The 18,308-nt window shown below is 40.1% G+C and overlaps 2 protein-coding genes across 2 annotated transcripts; both read left to right on the top strand.

Annotated features, from left to right (window-relative positions):
* Positions 1–7,642: 7,642 nt before the first annotated feature.
* Positions 7,643–8,667, top strand: LOC6737653. The gene has a single exon (XM_002084449.4). It carries the CDS (start codon positions 7,752–7,754, stop codon positions 8,601–8,603), a length of 852 nt encoding a protein of 283 aa, XP_002084485.3. The 5' UTR covers positions 7,643–7,751; the 3' UTR covers positions 8,604–8,667.
* A 1,800-nt stretch (positions 8,668–10,467) lies between these two features.
* LOC6737654 lies at positions 10,468–11,088 on the top strand. Its single transcript, XM_002084450.4, is given in 2 exon segments — positions 10,468–10,753; positions 10,756–11,088. Coding segments are annotated over 2 exon segments (333 nt in total). The 5' UTR covers positions 10,468–10,542; the 3' UTR covers positions 10,878–11,088.
* The last annotated feature ends 7,220 nt before the right edge of the window (positions 11,089–18,308 follow it).

The following is an 18,308-nucleotide window of genomic DNA, read 5'->3' on the forward strand; positions in this document are numbered from 1 at the left end:
TTTACCTTTTTCAAGTTTATTGCATCGCGTGTGTGTGTTTGTGTGTGGGGGCAGCTTGGCCAGTGCCTCAAACTCGAACTCAAACTCAAACTCAAACTCAGAAATCAATGTGTGTAACGAAAGGCAGCCGAAAATAAATGTTCTGTGAAGGAATTTCGACGGTTTTTGCTGCCGTGTGTGTCTCTGGCATATCCATTGCCATTTCCATTTCCATTCCCATTTCCCTTAGCAATGCCAAACCATTTACTCCGACGGTCTCGGTTCGAGCGGTTTCGGTTTCGGCCTTATTTGTTTGCCAGCTTGTGTTTATACCTTTCGACTTATTTAATGCCTTCACTTCAAATGGGAAACAGAACCTAAACGAACCGGCAAAGGGCAACGGGGAACAGACAATGGAAGTTGTTTTCTTTTGTTTTGTTTATTGATTTAAGTTTATTGCATGCACCCGAAGAAAAGCCCTTCAGGCGATTGTAGTTGGAAAACCAAATTTGGTATCTAAAGATTCATTTACCATTCTAAACATAATATTGTGACTATAATAATGCAAGAAATGAATGATATATATCATATATCCCAAAACAATTATACTAAAATCACCTATACTTCTAGTCTCTGTATTTTGATAACTAACTGTAAGTAAATAAACAGTCATACTATTTTCTAAATCAGCTTTCAAGAATGTTGTATCTCTTTATCTCAGCAAGACAATTTCCATATTTTAACCATTAGTTGCTACTACTATGTAAACATATTTTCTTTTCTCGGCAGATTCGTAAGATCTTGCCCTTAAAGTGTTGAACAATTTCAAATAGACCTTGTTCGACTTCCTTTTAAGAAAATACCAAGATGATGTCAGATAGTCAGTACATCTGTTTTCGGTCTTGTGTTTCCACGAAATGTTGCAGACTGACCCTAAAAATATCAAGCTTTAAAGCACACCGCTGTGGGAAATATGTTTGACCCACAATTTCTCACAGTGTACGCATGAACGGACATCTACAGGAAATAGGTGTAAGTTTTCCTCTTCTTGTTTTCGTTGTTTTCCCTGTGTGTTTTTTTAGTTTTTTTTTTTTTTTTTTTTGCCAACATTTCGTTATAATGCGTTTGTTTTGTCTGCCGGCCGGTCAGCGATGGGTGTGGGCAGGGGCTGGCGGGGGAGCTCGGTGGTGAAGGTTGAGGGGGCGAAGGACGGCCAGGGGTCAGTCAGGGGGCGGGGCAGTTGCAATTGCAGTTGCAATTCATGCAAGAACGACAGCAACACGACCGAGAAGCAGAACGAACTCAAATGTGAATACGTAAATGGTAATGGAATCATATGTTATGGGGGGCGGAAAAGTAACATGGGGGCGTGGCAGCAGGCAAAGCACACAGGGAAAAATTTCAGCTTACCTTGCAGACTATTTCTTAACTAATAATAAGAAAATGATTTACAATAAATTAAAAGAAAAGATGATAAAAATTAATAATTCATTTGTTTCTTTTTACATTTTTATGAATTATGAAAGTAAACAAATATATAATATGTTCTGATCAGAAACAGTTATAAATATTGTTGCGGTGCAATTGGAGCAACACAAAAACACAACAGCAACAATCAGCGAACAAGCGCGCAAATAATATGTTGGGAAATTCTGTGAAAGCAGCAGCAACAATAGCCCCAAATGCCGAATGCATAAAAGTATAAACAATTGACAGATTCATAAATATGCAATTTACTTCACTTTTTATTTCGCTTGCTGCATTTCCTGTTTCGGGTTGTGTTGCTGTTTCTGTTTCAGTTTCTGTGGCGATGTTGCTGTGTGTTTTGTGTGTGTTCTGTGTTTTGGTGGGCACTAAAATTACCCAACGGCAACCAAATGGCAACACATGCCCATAAATTAGCATTTAGAAAAAAAGGAGGAAACCCGAAATAAAAATGGAAACGACCAACCGACAGCAGCAACAACAACAGGCCAAAATGCAAAGAGAAATGTAATTCATTCCCCAGCAACAACAGCAACCAGAGCAACCAAATGGACCGAAAGGCAGAGGAACAATCAGGAAACATGGGGCACAGTGGGTTAAAAGCATGCCATTAAATGCTAGATATCATATATATTATATATATTTTTAATATGCAAATTAATAAGAAAGGTGGCTCATTAGCAAATGTGTAACATATGGCTAATAATTAAATGTTAAACTAAATATTCATATTTAAAACACAAAATACCTTTAGTTATTACTATTTTGAATATTAGTGAGTTTTCAAAATACTTATAACAATGTCGAACAAAGTTTACTTAGAACAGTGAGTTTAGTGTACTTGCACCACTGTAGATATCCAACTACTGGGCCGCACATCCACCGGCACACAGAGAGAAAAAGCTTATGTAGATTTAAGCTTAATTCGATTTGGTTTTGCTGCCTTTTTGTCTTCGCTTTCAAGTAAAAAACCAAAAATAAATTGGACTTATGCAGCAGGAGCGGCAACAAAAGCGGCAAGTTGGCCAATTTGCGGCAAGTTTACGTTGCCGGTGCGGCTCCGTTTCGTTTCGGCCAAAAAGAGATAAGTCGGGTCAACAACAACAAGGGGCCAAACTGCTGTGCGGTTTAACATGGCCAATTTGACTACGATTTCGGGTTTTGGTATTGGGATTGAGATTCAGATTCAGACTCTGGGTCGCTGGAGGAGAGTGGGGGAGAGGCTGGATCCTGGTCCGGATAATACTCGGGTATAATTTAGCTTACTAAATGGCCTTCTAAGTGCGATAAAAGGACTTTTTATTAAAATTTCAAACGGCTGTCCGGCAAGGACAAATCCGGAAAAACGAAGAACTTACGGGGGGTTGTGGGTTTGCCAATTGACTTTTATTAAGAGCCCAAGTCCCTCCCCCCCTCCTCTCACCATCCCTTCACATAGCCCGGCTATTTATTATGTCAAAGTTGGAAGCGGTTTTTAGTTTACAGCGATTGCCTTGTGTTTGCTCTCCGATTTGTGGCGATTTCTTGTGCCATCGTTTTAATTTTGTTTGGCTTAGAATTTTATACTTATGCGTATTTTATATGGACAAAGGGGGGATAACATAACATGCTTTATGAAGGTTGTTCATAGAAAGGATAATAACTAAATTACAAATACCCCAATCTACTTAAAATTTCATTTTATAAGATTTCTTATAGGAACCTGATAGGATTGATTTATAACTTAACTCTCCTTTTAGTAAAATTTTAATTTGCATTAAGTGTTTTATTTTATGCTATGCTATTACCATCTAAAACTACAAGAAAACACTATGAAAACTCGTTAAATCCTACTGAATAAATTCACAGTATTGTAGCTAGCATTTTCTCGCAGTGCTGGCCTCGTCCAATTGGTATTCCATCAGGGCGTGCCATCATGCATTGTCATTACCCGAATCGCGGGGCCTTCACCTCGCCCGCGCCAAATCCCAGCGAAATAACCAAATTTAATAATAGCGTGAAAAAGCATTCACCTCTTTCATATGCAATCAGAGTCGGGAGTCAGACAAAAACGGCGGAGCTGCAAAAAAGTAAACTAAATTCTGAATAATGATGGCCACGCGGAACTGAACTGAACTGAACTGGAACTCGAACTCCAACTGGAGCCCAATCCGAATCCCAAACCCAAAAGCCAGATCCAAACTCCGGTTCTCTACGCTTTCTGATTACGCCGCGTAATGGTGGGAGTGGGAATCGGTATGGAAATCGGAATGGAAATCGGAATGGAAATGGGATTGGAATGGAGATGGGGCTGGGGATGGGGATGGGGCTTGGAGGTGGGAAAGGAAGTGGGTGAAATTTCGCCAGCTGAATGCTGAATGCAAATCGTAATTTGGGGGCTTAACGTTTGATGGGTTTTTAATAAATGTGCAAAAGGCTGAAAACGAAATCGCACAGATTCGCTTGCCAGTAATTTAATGATTGACCCCTGAACTGGCTGCAAAGGAAATGATCAAAGCGAAATTTATGTAAAGTATGGTTTTCAATCGAATACAACTAGTCACTTTGAAGTATTTATAATACCAATTAAAATGAGATTTTTGAAAAGCAGCACCAATGATAAATAACATATTTTAACTCATTAATAATGAGAATGGTCATTCTATTGTATTTTATTTTTATAATTAAAATTCCAATCATAATTCGCAGCTTACCACTTGATGTGCGTTTAATGAGCTCGTGAGAGTCAGCGGAGTGCCCCCCTTGGAAATTTGTCAGCTAATCCAATGTGGGATTGACTTCTGACTGGACCCGAAACTCCTTGACTCAAACGGAAGCTGGCTAATAAGGGGATTCCCCGGCTAGCTGCGATTGTCTGTGCATGAATCATGCGCAGCTTTGACATTTATGGCCTCAATTTATTTGATAAATTTCACACGCACGTTATCAATTGGCAGACGACAGTGGCTCCCCTCGGTGGTGGGCAATAAATTTTGACGGATTAGTTCGCTTATGAGTGGCATCGGCAAAAGGACTCGAGGAATCCCTTGGCATCCAAAAACGGAGCGAGTGGGCGAAACTATTCGCCATGGGATAAACTGTAATAATGGCCATTATTATTTATTTTTATTTTCCTACCCGCTGTGTGTGCGGCGTATCAATTTTCATAAAATATCGATGCCTGGTTATTGATAACCGTGGCTAAAGTCATATTATTTCCCGGTGCCCGGTTCGCTGCGGACCGGATCCGGCGTGAAAAAAAAACCCTCGGATTGATAAATTTTCACATTTCAGGCCTGCTCAGGCCGTGCATTTGTCAATTTGGACGCAGCTCGGTGGAGCGACTTCTGATTCCCCAGATTTCGGCATTGGGAGAAGTCATCTATGCCATGATTTTGGCACAAATGAGATAGTCATAAAGATTATAAAATGGGGGGTGGAAATGGAGGTAATGCCATGGGATGGAATTGGGATTGTCAGAGGGAATAGATTGCACACATTTAAACTTTTAAGAAAGAGTCTTCATCTTGGAAAATAAATTACCAATGATAGATTCTTAAAATCATTTTATTTCTACTTCAATGGATTTAATATCTGCTCATTGGGTTGTATATTTTTCAGCAGAATAATGTTACAAAATATATGATTTAAATACCATCATACCACAAAGCTAGCTTTTAATGCACTTGAATATTTTAAGCGGAGCAAATAAACAATTAGTTATCCCCATTGTTGAACCCCTTAATGAGCATTTTCCAGCACACCATAAGCTGCATTTAACCAAATCATGATAATTGCTCCAATCGAGACAATTTGCCGAAGCCAATTGATTAATTAATAAGGTGCTCGAGCTTATTCGAAGCTCGGAATAGAAACCGGGAAATGATTTTGGGTGTGCCGCCAGGCCACCAGTTCTCCTCCAGTTTCTGGGCTACCTACATAATTTAAAGCTAATTAATTTTCCTGGCGCAGCTCATTCGAAATACATCAATCAAAATCCGAGTTGGGGGCTAATTGCATTTACCTCATGACGGTTTTCATTTTGGTACCGCCCCTTCTTCAGCTTTTCCATCAATTGGTGACAAATTATTCACGCTGTCATGTGGAACACTTTTCCTGTGTGTGTGTGTGGTGTGTGCTTTGCATTGGTTTTTGGATTTGGTTTTGGATCGACTGAATTTGGGGGCACATTTGGGGTAGTTTGTTGCCCTCAAAATAAATAAATAGAGGTGAAAGAAAACGCTGATTAGGTATTATAATTAGTGGTTTGTTGGTTTTAATATTTCCCGTTTATTTGAATGGCATCAATTACCGAACACAATCAAGAAATTACGATTTTTGTTTTGACTTGATGTTTGAAGGGAACGTTGATGTAGGCTAAAGCTAATTAACACTTTAAAAAGGCGGCGAGTAATTACTTATTTATACTAAGTTACAAGTTTAAAACAACCTAGTAATTGTGATATTATTCCTCATATTATGTTTCCATATTAGTTGTGCCTAAAATGATGACATATTTATGCATGAGATACCATTCTTGGTACTGAACCTTATTTGATATGCACCTCAAATCCTAGTTCTTTTTTTTTACACCTAATCCAAGTCATACAACCCTATTCAATTATTAATTTCAATGTGTTGCCCTCTGGTGACCCACAAAGAAGACGTCGAGTTAAGATGGCTTGTGGATAGATAGGGTCTACGAACGTGTTCGTCTGGCCCCTCGATATGAGAATTATGGGACACGTTGCTATCGCCAAAATCTAATGCCTAATCCTCGAAATTAATTACCTTCGCTGCACCTTTGCCGCATTTCATTCAGACTGTTCCTATGAAATTAAGCGAAAAGAAAGAAAATTCCATGTAGCTGAAAGCGATCCTAGTGCCCAGATACGAGTAGCTCTCCAGACACCGTACTTATGCCCGTGCACGTTCCGTGGTGAGAGCATCAAGATAGTGTGGAAAAAATGTGAAGGCGGAGGCCACTTGACGCTTCCTTCGTGTACACACTGTACTTGCACTGAAAAAATAAATGTACGAATAAAAGAGGAGTTCCTTTTTGCATAGGCCACGGTCTCTGGAAATATTTCCTACTTCTCCTACTTGAGATTATATTAACTATATATAATTTATAAAGAAATTCCATCTAGAATAAGTACAATTATAATAAAGAGGATTATATTCAAAGTGTTAATGGTTATTATATAACCATGTTTTTGAGTGTGGATTTCCTTCGAGTGGAACCCTGTATGTCTATGGCTTGGATTATAGATGACCCAGGCATCGTCAACTTCATCGTCATGTAAATTTTGAAATATAATTGGCCTAATATTTTAGCCTGTCCGCTGTCTGTTGGTAATACCCGGTCCCAGACACGTACTACGAGTGTGGCCCGAGGCCCCTGGGCCACTCGCACTTGGTTGGGTTACTTGGCCCGAAAGCCCATAACACTCGTACTGGCACTCATGCTGCAGGCCATGATTTTTATCAGTTTACCTTAGTTTGTGTTTGGCCAACGCACCCAATTTTCCACGGAATATGGGTGTAGCCCGTTGCCAGTTGCCTAATGTGGAAACCTCCTTCCATCCTCGCTCGTTTCAGCCCAACCCAACCCAGCAAACCAACCGTACCGAACCGACCAAACTAACAAACAGCAAACAGAAAACGACACAATCCGTGCATTAGCCAAACTCAAACTCAAACTACGACTCCAGCTCAACTCCATGCCACTTGTTTGCTGAACTTTTGATATTTTCCACAACCAACTCCGATAGTTGCCAGTTGGGATCCGCGAACCTTGGCATTTGTCTGGTCGATGGTCGATATATGTATAACTGAATCTGTGGAGCAGGTGCTCCACTGAATGCGATCCGCAGCCTGGGAATATTCAATTTAGCAACTATAATTATGCATCGACAGAACGAGAAAAAAACAATTTATTCTTCAAGAATTAAACTTATGCTGAGAAAATGACTGAATAGTCATGTATGGATAACGATCATGATTTCATCAGGATTTAAGACATATCTTTCATTTGAAAGTTCATGAATCAATAATAAGATTTCATTAGCCGATGGAAATGTGTACGATTCAAAAATATTCGCTTAATATATAATAATAATCATCATAATTCAGTAATTCCCTTACTAATAGGTGTAATATTTAATGTACAAAGAAACATTTCTGTGCCGTAATTGGCATTGCTTTTTGTAGCAGAAAACATTCCCAGTTTTCAAGGAAAATACACCCCCGTTCTCATTATATCAAAAATACATATATTCTTTATTTGTTGGTAACTGGTGGCAAAGATGTCCAAGTCATCGCGTAGCTTCAAGTTCCCACCAGTCAGCTCCTCTTCCGTGTCCTCGGTTTCCGGCAGCGAATCGGGGCTTGGAGGATTGGAGGACATGTTGCACGTGACAAAGGTGCGAACTTCCCAGGCGGACAACGCAGAGCATTTCTTGTACGGCGATGGGCCAAAAAAATCGAATTCGGATCTGCAGAAAAAGGTCAGTACACCCGATCCGGAAGAGGAGGTGCCAATGGAGCCACCATTTGTGGCATTGGTCAGCAATTTGCCAATGGAGTGCACTGAAGGCGAGTTGCGGAAAGTGTTCACCAGTTTTTCGATCCGTTCTCTAACCATTCCGAAGAAGGGAAAGCGACCCAAGGGATTTGCGTATGTGGAAATGGAATCCCGCGAGGATCTCATTCGACTGCTCAAAATGGACAAGCTCAAGTGCCGTGGTCGTTGTCTTATGTCCAAAATAGGTCAATTGCCACCCGAACCACCGACAAAGGCAGCTGGAGATGGCTTTTTACTATTCACTGGGCGTTCAGGCAGCCAATTTGATATAAACTCTTGCCATTATTCGGCCAGTATCAGTGATCTCAGCAGCATCGGTTCGCCAATCTCAGCTAGGAACTCACCATTGCTTCCGGAAAGTGAGTCGTCCTTTTTCGGCAGGGATAATCCTATAAAAAGGATACCAAGTAGCACTGAGGAAGTGGAACGCCGCATGGAAATTCGTCTTCAGAAACTGGCCGAATTCGAGAATTCTCAATCGGAGCGAATTAAGAGTGAGTGCGAGGATGATCCGGACGCCTTCATGTCCTGGAGCGATGCCCTAGACGAGATTAGAAAATCTGAGGAAATTTAGTTTTGTTCACAACTTTATATCAAATCATTCCGAATCCTAACAATAAAAGCATGATAATTGATAATTTTTGTAATAATGTAACTTAAATGCACATACAGAATATTTTTGGCATAGCTAGAAAAGTATATAGGCTAACTGCCGCTTATGAATTATTAAAACAATAGGGTTTCGATTTATTTTCCATTTAAAACCTGAAGCCGGGAAACCCGTCCAATGTGCACAAGAATTATGGATCCAAAGTGAGCTAATTAACAAAAATGAAATGCTGTTAATGAACAGTGAAGTGTTCATTTGCCCCTTGGCAACAGCTGCAGGTTACCAAAACCAAAAAAAAAAATTAAGCGAAATTAAAAGAAAACAATTAATCAACAATATTGACTTAAAGCTGTCAACTGAATTAAATTAAACTGATTTATTAAGGTGGCGACAGTTGGGCGATCGAACCGCTGACGTCCAAAACGCGATGGTGACAGTGATTTTGACCCTCCGCCACCCAAAAAGCCGTCCTCTTTGGACCAACAAACAAAGAGCCAAAAAACAATACAGTAAGCATACGCTAATTGACCAACTAATTAGCGCATTTAATGGCTGCCATATAGATGTACTTTTTGGTGTATGTGAATAAAATACGGTCAACGAAACAAGAAAGACAGACTTGCTAATGAAATTAACGTAGCGTGGTTAATAGTTTTGCCAAATTTGGAAAATTGTTTTCATTAAATCGGTCGGCTTTAGTTTCCAGTTCTGCTCTTGTCGTCATCTTTCTCATGCATTATCTTTATTTCTTTATTAATTTTATTTGTCTGTTAATTCCCGGTCTGCACTTAATGACTCGGCCCTTGGAGGCACGATTTTTGCCAGCGGAAAATTACTCATAGCCCCAGAGACACCATGGCGATGACTAACTTGGCGTCATAAAAATCCAGCCCACTTTGAATCACCGAGAGTGGAAAATTCGGAGTTTGTGTATACATAGATAGGAAACTAGGCTACTAATTAATATGGGAAAAATTTTTCATTAGCTCTGATACGGTTCATTTTGGATGGTAAAAAGCTTTGCTTTTTGTTGCTTTACCTAAAAGGTTTTCTGGCTGATTTTTTTTGGTATCATGCTAAAATCTAAAGTGTGATTTAATGTAACTAACTCGTTTGATTTACAAATAAAATTATGATTGCCTTCCAAGTCCTTGTTTCATATCACTTTAAGAGTGAATTAAGTTTATTTTCTGGCTTTAAGGTTCCTCATAAATTTCCCTGCTCAGACAACTGATGAATCCAACTTATTTTCAATTCAACTTTATCTAAATTTATACGTTTCTCCGTTCCAGCACTTTTGTTGCTTCAATTCATCGACTAATTGCTTGAGTTCGCTTCAATTAGACTGGCCGTTCTTCTAACAATTCGGCCGGTTGCACATAAAATGTCTGTCGACGGCTTTCTCCCTTTTGGCCCCGTCTATCCTTTTTTCTCGGCCTTTTCTCTTCTCCTCTCGACCTCTGTCTCTTCTCATTAACTCAACGGTGCGGACAGCCCTTTCAAATTTGGTCAGAAGCGTGGCCAGAACCGCAGTGCCACTCTAAGCTTCATTTTTACACGGCGAAAAATATTCCAAATAAAAACCATAATTGGATAAATATCAGACTTAAAAGTATTTAATCAAGCTTTAAAAATATACTTTAAAATTAAATTCCGTGGATAAAGTAAGTGCAAGAATACAGCCATTATAATTAGTTGTAAAAAAGGGACTATAAATTTATAAAAAATATATTATATATGTTTTTCTCCTTGTGTACATTCAACTACCGGGCCAAAAGCCAGGGGCCACGTCCGGAATGCGGAATGTTCTGGCCATTGCCGTTGCCAATTTCCGGAAAATGGCAATGGGCATCACGAGCAGCAGAAGCGCCGGCCGTTGGGCGTAAATTAAAATTAAATTCAAATGGAAAAGTGTCGTCGCCGCGACCTGGACTCTGATCCGCAGTCGGAGGCAGGGACAACCGGCGACGGTGTTGGAGCTGGAGGCAGAGTCGTGGGCATTGGCCATTGGCACGTCTGTCGGTTTATGCAACATTTTAGCAATTATATTCGCGTCGGGCGACATTACAACGGCAATTACACGCAGGAGCCGCAGAACATGCCCGTGGGCGGATGGCCACGGAGTTTGTGGAGGGGGGTGTGGCACTCCGTCCGGCACTCTGGCATTCTGGCATTCCGGCTTACTGGCATTCTGGCATTCCGGCGTCCCTGTCATCGTCACGTGGAGCGGCAACGTGATCAACTGACGCACGGCTCTGATGGACGACAGTCGCCGCCGCAGAGGGTCCTGTCATTGGCAGACTGGCTAAATGTCTGACTGCCTGAATGGCTGGCTGAATGGGCCACCGGCCGGTTGACTGACTCGGATGACAGGACATGGAGTGCAGGACAAAAATATTTCAGCTTAATAACTGAAGTGACGGCACTGAGCAGTTCCTTTCGCACAGGGAACAGTTTATATCTTTTAAAAAACAAGTTAAAATCCCTTGAATGTGTATTAAGTTTATGTCGGTCGTTTTTGTATTCCATTGAGTTTCGAAGGACAGATAATTATAAATATATTAAAAAAGGAAAACATTTAGCATTCATTTAAAAAAAAAAGCGAGAATTAAATGCCATATGAATGGTTACTTTGTTGGCAGATAAGTGACGTTTTTATGAAATTCCACTTTAATAATGTATATTTAATTATACGTATTCTGAAGTTAAACCAAACACAGTAATTCTTAATTAAAAAACGAATTTTCCAAAACTATTTAATATGGTAGAGTATACCAAACAAGGATGTTCAAAAATATTAATTTCGCCCGTGTGGGTGTTTTTCTGTGGGGTTTGGGTAAATGAAATAAAATAAATGAATGGAAGCAATAACCGACCGACATTACATAAAAATCTACTTGGCCAGGACACATAATTTGTGTGTGTGCGACGTGGGCCTATTTAGGTTGGTTGGTTGTGCGTGTGTGCTTGTGTGCGGAATATGGCCGACACTTCCGTTCGACATGTTGCACATGTTGCTCCCGTTTCCGCTCCGCCCAACTCAACACAGTTCGGCACAACTCACCTCGTCTAACCCACCGCCAACGCCCACTCCACACTGGGAAAAATATTACATCAATTGTTTTTTTTTTAATAATTATATTGGGTAAAACCTAAAATATACACTAATCTATTTTAACTAGAACTTATGATTACAAGTAGTATCTTTATCATTATAACTTAGTTTTTTAAATATTTTTTTTTTGAGATGGAGTCCTAGATGTTCTCTAATTTTCCCCATTTCTTCGAGTGCATACCGAACAACTCATATAAAATACAATATTACTGAGTCGCCATATATTGTTGTTGTCGCTCGGGATGTTCCTGTAGTTGTTATTGTTGGTCACGCATGGTGTTCCTGTCGCTTGCTGTTTTTATTGCCCGGGCTTCCTGCCGTTCGCTTGTTTCATAATTAATATCCTTTCACACATTATTATAACGGAAATGAGTGGGGATATTTTTATTTTATTTTTGCACACACACACACACATACAAACACTTTTTCCATTTTATTTTCGCCCGTATGTGGGCCCGTGTATGTGTGTATGTATGTCCTGCGGTCGGGCAGCAGGAGCTTGTTAAGCATTTTATGCGTTTGGTTTTTCATAAATTTCATTCCGACACAACCCAAACAAGAAGTGTGTAATTAAAAGCTCATGAAAAGTGATTAAAAAGTGAGTTGCGGCTTCGCTCGGTGTCATATATTAAATGTTTTCGCCTCCTCCGCCCCTCATAAAGTTGTCAAAAACACAAGCATAAAAAAGGAAAATAAAATATTACAATTTTTCAACCAGCTGATGCTGAGGTCAGCAAAGTCCAGCTTGACTTTATGGTTGGGAAAAAAAATGCAGAGTTGAGTTTGATCGATAAAATCCTAAAATGTGTTTTTAACTTTTATGTAAACCAGATCTTCTCTATTACAAGGCCCAATTTACATTTTGCTCTCTGAAGTAATCTAGAAAAGTCAATGCCATCTTGTACAGCCATTTATGGCGTTTTCTCATGGATATCAAACAGGTTTTTTCCCAATTTCCGTCAATCAAGAAAACAAGCAAAGCGTTTTAACGCGAATTGGGCTCTAACAAATGACTACCAATCAACTAACAGGTTTGAATCGAATTTGGATTTACAAGGGCGGCTGATTCTCATTAGAAAAAGAATGGGTAAATGTTACATTGAAAGAAAAAACCAGGAAATTAACATTACTTTGTTACAGACATAGAAATGTCTTGAAGTATCAAGGCTTTTCTTTCAGTGAGAATATATATATATGTTGAAAATGTCCAGCAAAGTTGACCAGCTGAAGTGATTGATCCTTTTCCTGCCACTTACCGCAACCGCAACATTTCCCAGAGTTTCCTAGAATTCTCTAGGCTGACTCATATATTCTGGGACCTGTGACGCATTTCGTTGGGTGGGAATGGCTCTTTGGAGGACGACATTTAAGGATTAGCATTTAAGAACATATTTATGGTATGCATAAAGATATTTAAAGTGTCCTGCTGCTGGCAGGCTTTTCGGCCGATAACCGGCTTACACGCATGTCCCCGCCAAGGATGACGCATGACTTAATGCCACGGATTTCTGGTGGGGCAGGATGGTGTTTTCGGACTCCGTACGCCGAGCCACGGAGCCACGGACTACGGCCAACGGAGTGCCGGATACGGGAACTATCGCACATGCAGGCAGGCAGGCACAGGGCACAGTAACAGGCACACGAAACGGAACGGAACGCATGAGTGGCATTCCCGCGTCATTTCCATACGCGACCACTTCGCCCGATTCGCGTGTTGCGTGCAATTTGCGTGTAATTCTTGAAAATTCTGGAGGAGGTGGTTAAGGAAAATGGATGGCATGGGGCGTTTTCAACTGCAGCAGTGTCCTTTCGCAGTGCGTGTGTGTGTGTCATCGCTACGCGCGGCACATAAATCATAAGCAACAACGCAAACTGCGTCGCTGCAAACAAACAGAGGCAGGGGAAAAGCTAAAAGAAAAAAATGAGTTACTGAAATACACAGGAACGCATCGAATATCTAATACCTCTCTCACGTTCTAAAAACATATGAAAAAAGTTATGATGGTAGATTATGCACCTAGCTAGTTGAAAATTATCATTTAAGTTGTATATTTTTACCAATATGTACTTTAAAGAGCAGCAAGTCAAAGAGTTATCCCAGATTTTGTACAGTAAGGTAAATGTAGCGAGTATATCCTTTTTACCACACGAACAAAGGGTATGAAAAAAGGACGCCAAAGTGAATTGCGTAATTTATGCTGCGCAGGACGCGCAAGGAAGTGGCAGAGTGAAGGGGCGGGGCGAGAAGGCCGGAAGGAAGGAAGTGAACACGGACGCACTGTGCCAGGGATGACTGTACCACCGGCAGAGCATGCAGTTTTCCACCCAAATGGAACTCCCTTCGGGAAAATGGCTATTCGAAGTTTCAGCTGCGACGCAATAAGGAAAACTGCGATTGTCTTTAACTCCAAAGCAACCCTCCTACCGAACAGAATCCCATCGCTTTGTACTTTCCCCCGGTAATCCAGCTTTGAATTCAATCAAAGGAGGGTGAAAACTGAAGGAAACTGCGCAGTGCGTCGAGGAAACTCCATCTCGAAGCCCTAAGCGGAAAGTTGCCGTGGAAATCCTGAGAAGTTACATATGTTGTGGCTGAGTTCAAGAGATGATCTTTATCGTAAATCCTTTAAAACAACAACCAGTCCTTTAGCAACCTTCGGGCCAAATGGGAGTTCTTCGGCTTATAGAAATATATTTGATGAGATAAGAGGCTTGCAATTACTACAAGGTTTTTCCTTTATAACCACAATTTATTAATAATATTTATTATAATCTTACAAACTTAAAATTATTTTTACACATTTTACAATAGTATGAATCCAAAATATAACAAATTTCTGCTTAACTCTAACTAATTCATATAAAATAACCAACAAATGTAGAACGAATTATTTAGAGCCCAATTCAATTCATGAAAGAATATAAATATAAAGTTAAAAATATATGAACGTAGATGGCAAGGCTTTTGCTTTTGAAAGTTAAAAGCACCTTAAATAAGTGCCTTGGCCATGTACTTTGTTACCCACACATTTTTCATTACTTATTCTCTCCCAGTCCAATCCAATCCAATCCAATCCGATCCAATAGAGCCCGCCCCTTGGTTGCGTTTTATTTTCACATTTTGCTGGGGTCGCTCTGACACACACAATAGTGACAGGTCGGTCAGTGGAAAATATGAATACCACTTGAGCATGTTAACCCCGAAAGGCGTTTATAAAACTGTCCAAGGCTATTAATATCAAAATTCCGCACACAGAGCAACCGCCTCGGGGCGGCAACTGCGCAGTGTTTTGGTATCGGTCGGAACGGAGTCAGGCGAAAAAAAAAGTAAAATTGAGCAGGACACTGACACGGACACCCAACTAGCGAAGTCCTGGTCAGCCTATCAAGCGCAACGGACGGACGAAAGCGACAAACGGACAAGCGAACGGACGGACAGTTGGATAGACGGACGGACACGGACAGGCCGAGAGAGAGTGGCATGTTTGGCGTCCATGAGGCGGAAATGAAAGCGCCTGGCAACAGGGCGTAAGGGGGGGTTCCCGGTCAGTGGACGGAGGATTATCAACAGGCAAGCACACTCACACACTTGCCCAGATACCTAATAAAAACGAGAAAGAACGCAGGATGCGGTAATTCGGCTAAAGGATACTCATTTTTTATCAAAATCAAAGCTATGAAATTTAAATCATGCAACGATGCAATCCAACGTTGTAACTAGTTGTGCATTTACAAATGCAGCACTTTAAAGTACTTTTAAGACATTTTTCAAGAACTTCCTTAACAATTATATATATCCTTTTTGTTTGTGAGTACTGGGTATGAGCATATCCTTGGTCAACTCGGCCACCGCACAGTGGTTTTTTTTGCGTTTTTTTTGGCAGAAATTCGAAATGATGACCTATCTTCGCCAAATTTGGTTTGTGTTACTCTTTACTTCCCCCAAGATGATTCACAAAGTTTCAAGTGATTTGGTCAACTTTCATATAGCTGCCATATAAACGATCTGGCCGATATGCCATAAAAATATTTACATTACCAAAAAAAAAAAAAAATTGTATCTATTTTTAATAATATTATATTATGATATTATAAACAGAAAATCAAATAAAATAAAATCATATTAAGATGTATATGATGGTATGATGATATACAACTGCCATGTCCTTTTCATTTCCTTTTTTAGCCGAAACTGAAGCACCATGCAAGAGTAATGGTACAGAATTATTATTATCATCCGCAAGGTCCGAAGCTAATTTTCTTTTAAGTCTGTCACTAGCCTTTTCATAAACTAGTTTTGGACGACCAACTTTGTTTGAAGTTTTCCAATCAGCGATTATACTAATACTAGATGCCAGCCATTTGAAGCGCTTTTTCTTCAACCTGTCCAGCGATCTATTGCAACCTGGCAAATGTTTCCTTATGTAATCAAAGAAGGACTTAACATTTTTATTTATCAATGAAATACAACATTCATTTAAATTATTCTGACCAATATATGCTGCCTAACTGCATCCTCAGAGCGACTATTGTTGCTCCAAATGTCAAGCAGCTCTGCATGCCCAAACAAGTATTCATCTACAAAAACGTAATTTTTTCAAAAAGGAACAAAAAGGTGCATATGAAACTAGTTGTATAATATTATACACATGTTAGTTAATAACTTGCCGTTAAAATTCTTTTGAAGTGGTTTGCCATACAAAAGTTATATTCCACGAAACACAGCTACATTTGTTAAGTTGACTGTAAAAAGGTACATAAACAAAACACGATACAACTACACAAAAACATATAACATACACAAAAATTTTACTGAACTACAAATCTACATACCTGGCCTACTGTTTTCCATGACACCACCTTAAACTTTTTAATTCTCTGAGGAAATATTAACCACAAATGTTGCACAATGATTTGCCGCCAATTTTGTCTTACGCATGTTATCGACAATCAGCTGTCTTTGAGAGGTGGGCAATAAGCCAAAATCAATTACAATAAGTAAAAATCGACTTTTTTTTATCTAATTAGACTATCCTAAATATAAAGAAACTAAAAATTTTTTTATTCCGTTCAAAATTTTTTTTGACTTTCTGCCAAAAAAAACACATAAAAAACCAATGTGCACCGGCTGAGGGCAACTCCGTGTTGTCGGGCGGAAGGCTTTTGTTGGATAAAGCTAAATGCCGGGCCCCTGCCGTCATGTGTCCATTGTTATTTATGATTAAAAGCGCAAGGACTTGCCGGTGGGCGACCACCATTGCGCCCCCACATATTTACATGCGAACCACCTCCTTTCCGAAGCCCGTTTGTGTATGCTAAACATAACGCTGCATGTGTCCATACATGTCCATCACTTAATCACGCCACCAAACACAACCCACCAACCTTGTTTTCTTTTTTTGCCAGATTCCCTTCTCGGATCGCGAAGGATATGCTGGAAAGTTTGAGAAAAATATAAGGTTGTCCATTCTTGATTACTCTATAACTTTGATTTTGTTTAGGGATTTTGCATTTTAAGTATATATGTCCTTCAGTTTAGATCCATGCGTCCATGCTACTCATAAATTCGCTACATCAATGTAATTTTTAATGGCCTTTAAAGCATAAAGTGTCCAATGTTCCGGATCGTGTCCGAATTTAAATATGTAGTGCATGTCAGTTTACGCTTTGTTAGTGAATCCTTTTTCTGTTTGAATGTTACCACCTCTGCACGTTTTTAGAAAATCTTCGGGATCTCAACCTAAGCCCGCCTGTCAGCCGAAGCTGAGTCCTTTTCTCGCCCGCTCACTGAATAATATGCAAATGGGTTAATTTTTATTTATTTTCGTTGGGCATTCCTTTTGCATTTCAACCGACTCGCTTGGATGATTCACTTTATACATGTGTATACGTATATGTATGTTAGGGTCCGCATCAACAGAATTTATGATGCAATCGCCTTACGCATTCCGGTTCTGGTCTTTGGGGCTCGGGAAACAGGACTTGGCAGGTATCCTGCCGCGTATCCTTGGCTTCAAGATTTCCCATTATTATGATCTCCTGCTTCGGCTCCTTTGGTCCTTGTGAGTGTTTTTTATGATGCCTGGAATTCCAAACGAAGGGAGTGTATATAAGGCTGGTGGCATCTTGGGCTTGATACGACTGCTTATGTAATATAACCAATTCTGAGCTGAGTTTGCTTAGTTGGTAACGCTCCAAAAGAAATAGTTGCTTCTGTACTTATTGCTCATCATTCCATTTGCTATAGGGACTGCGATTACCAGGTATCTACCAGTCGTGTCCTTCGATTAGAGGGTTCTTCCTTGTTTGGTTTTACTTTATTTGCAGCAGCAGCAGCAGTTGCCAGGCGGCATCTGGGTTGTCCTGCATGTCCTTCCGCCATTAAGGGTGGTTGTTCCGCCACAGGCGGTTAGTTAGGCTTTGTTCCCTGCCCGCCGCCGAATGGACAAAGCATTTTATTTGAGCTTTTTATTTTGCTCAATTCCCTTTTTTATGCGCCGCATTGCCAACTCCTTTTTCCAGTGTCTTTGTGTGTGTGTGGCCTTTGTCCTTTG

The sequence above is a fragment of the Drosophila simulans genome, chromosome 3L (genome assembly GCF_016746395.2).
Source record: "Drosophila simulans strain w501 chromosome 3L, Prin_Dsim_3.1, whole genome shotgun sequence".
NCBI classification, from domain to species: Eukaryota; Metazoa; Arthropoda; class Insecta; order Diptera; family Drosophilidae; genus Drosophila; species Drosophila simulans.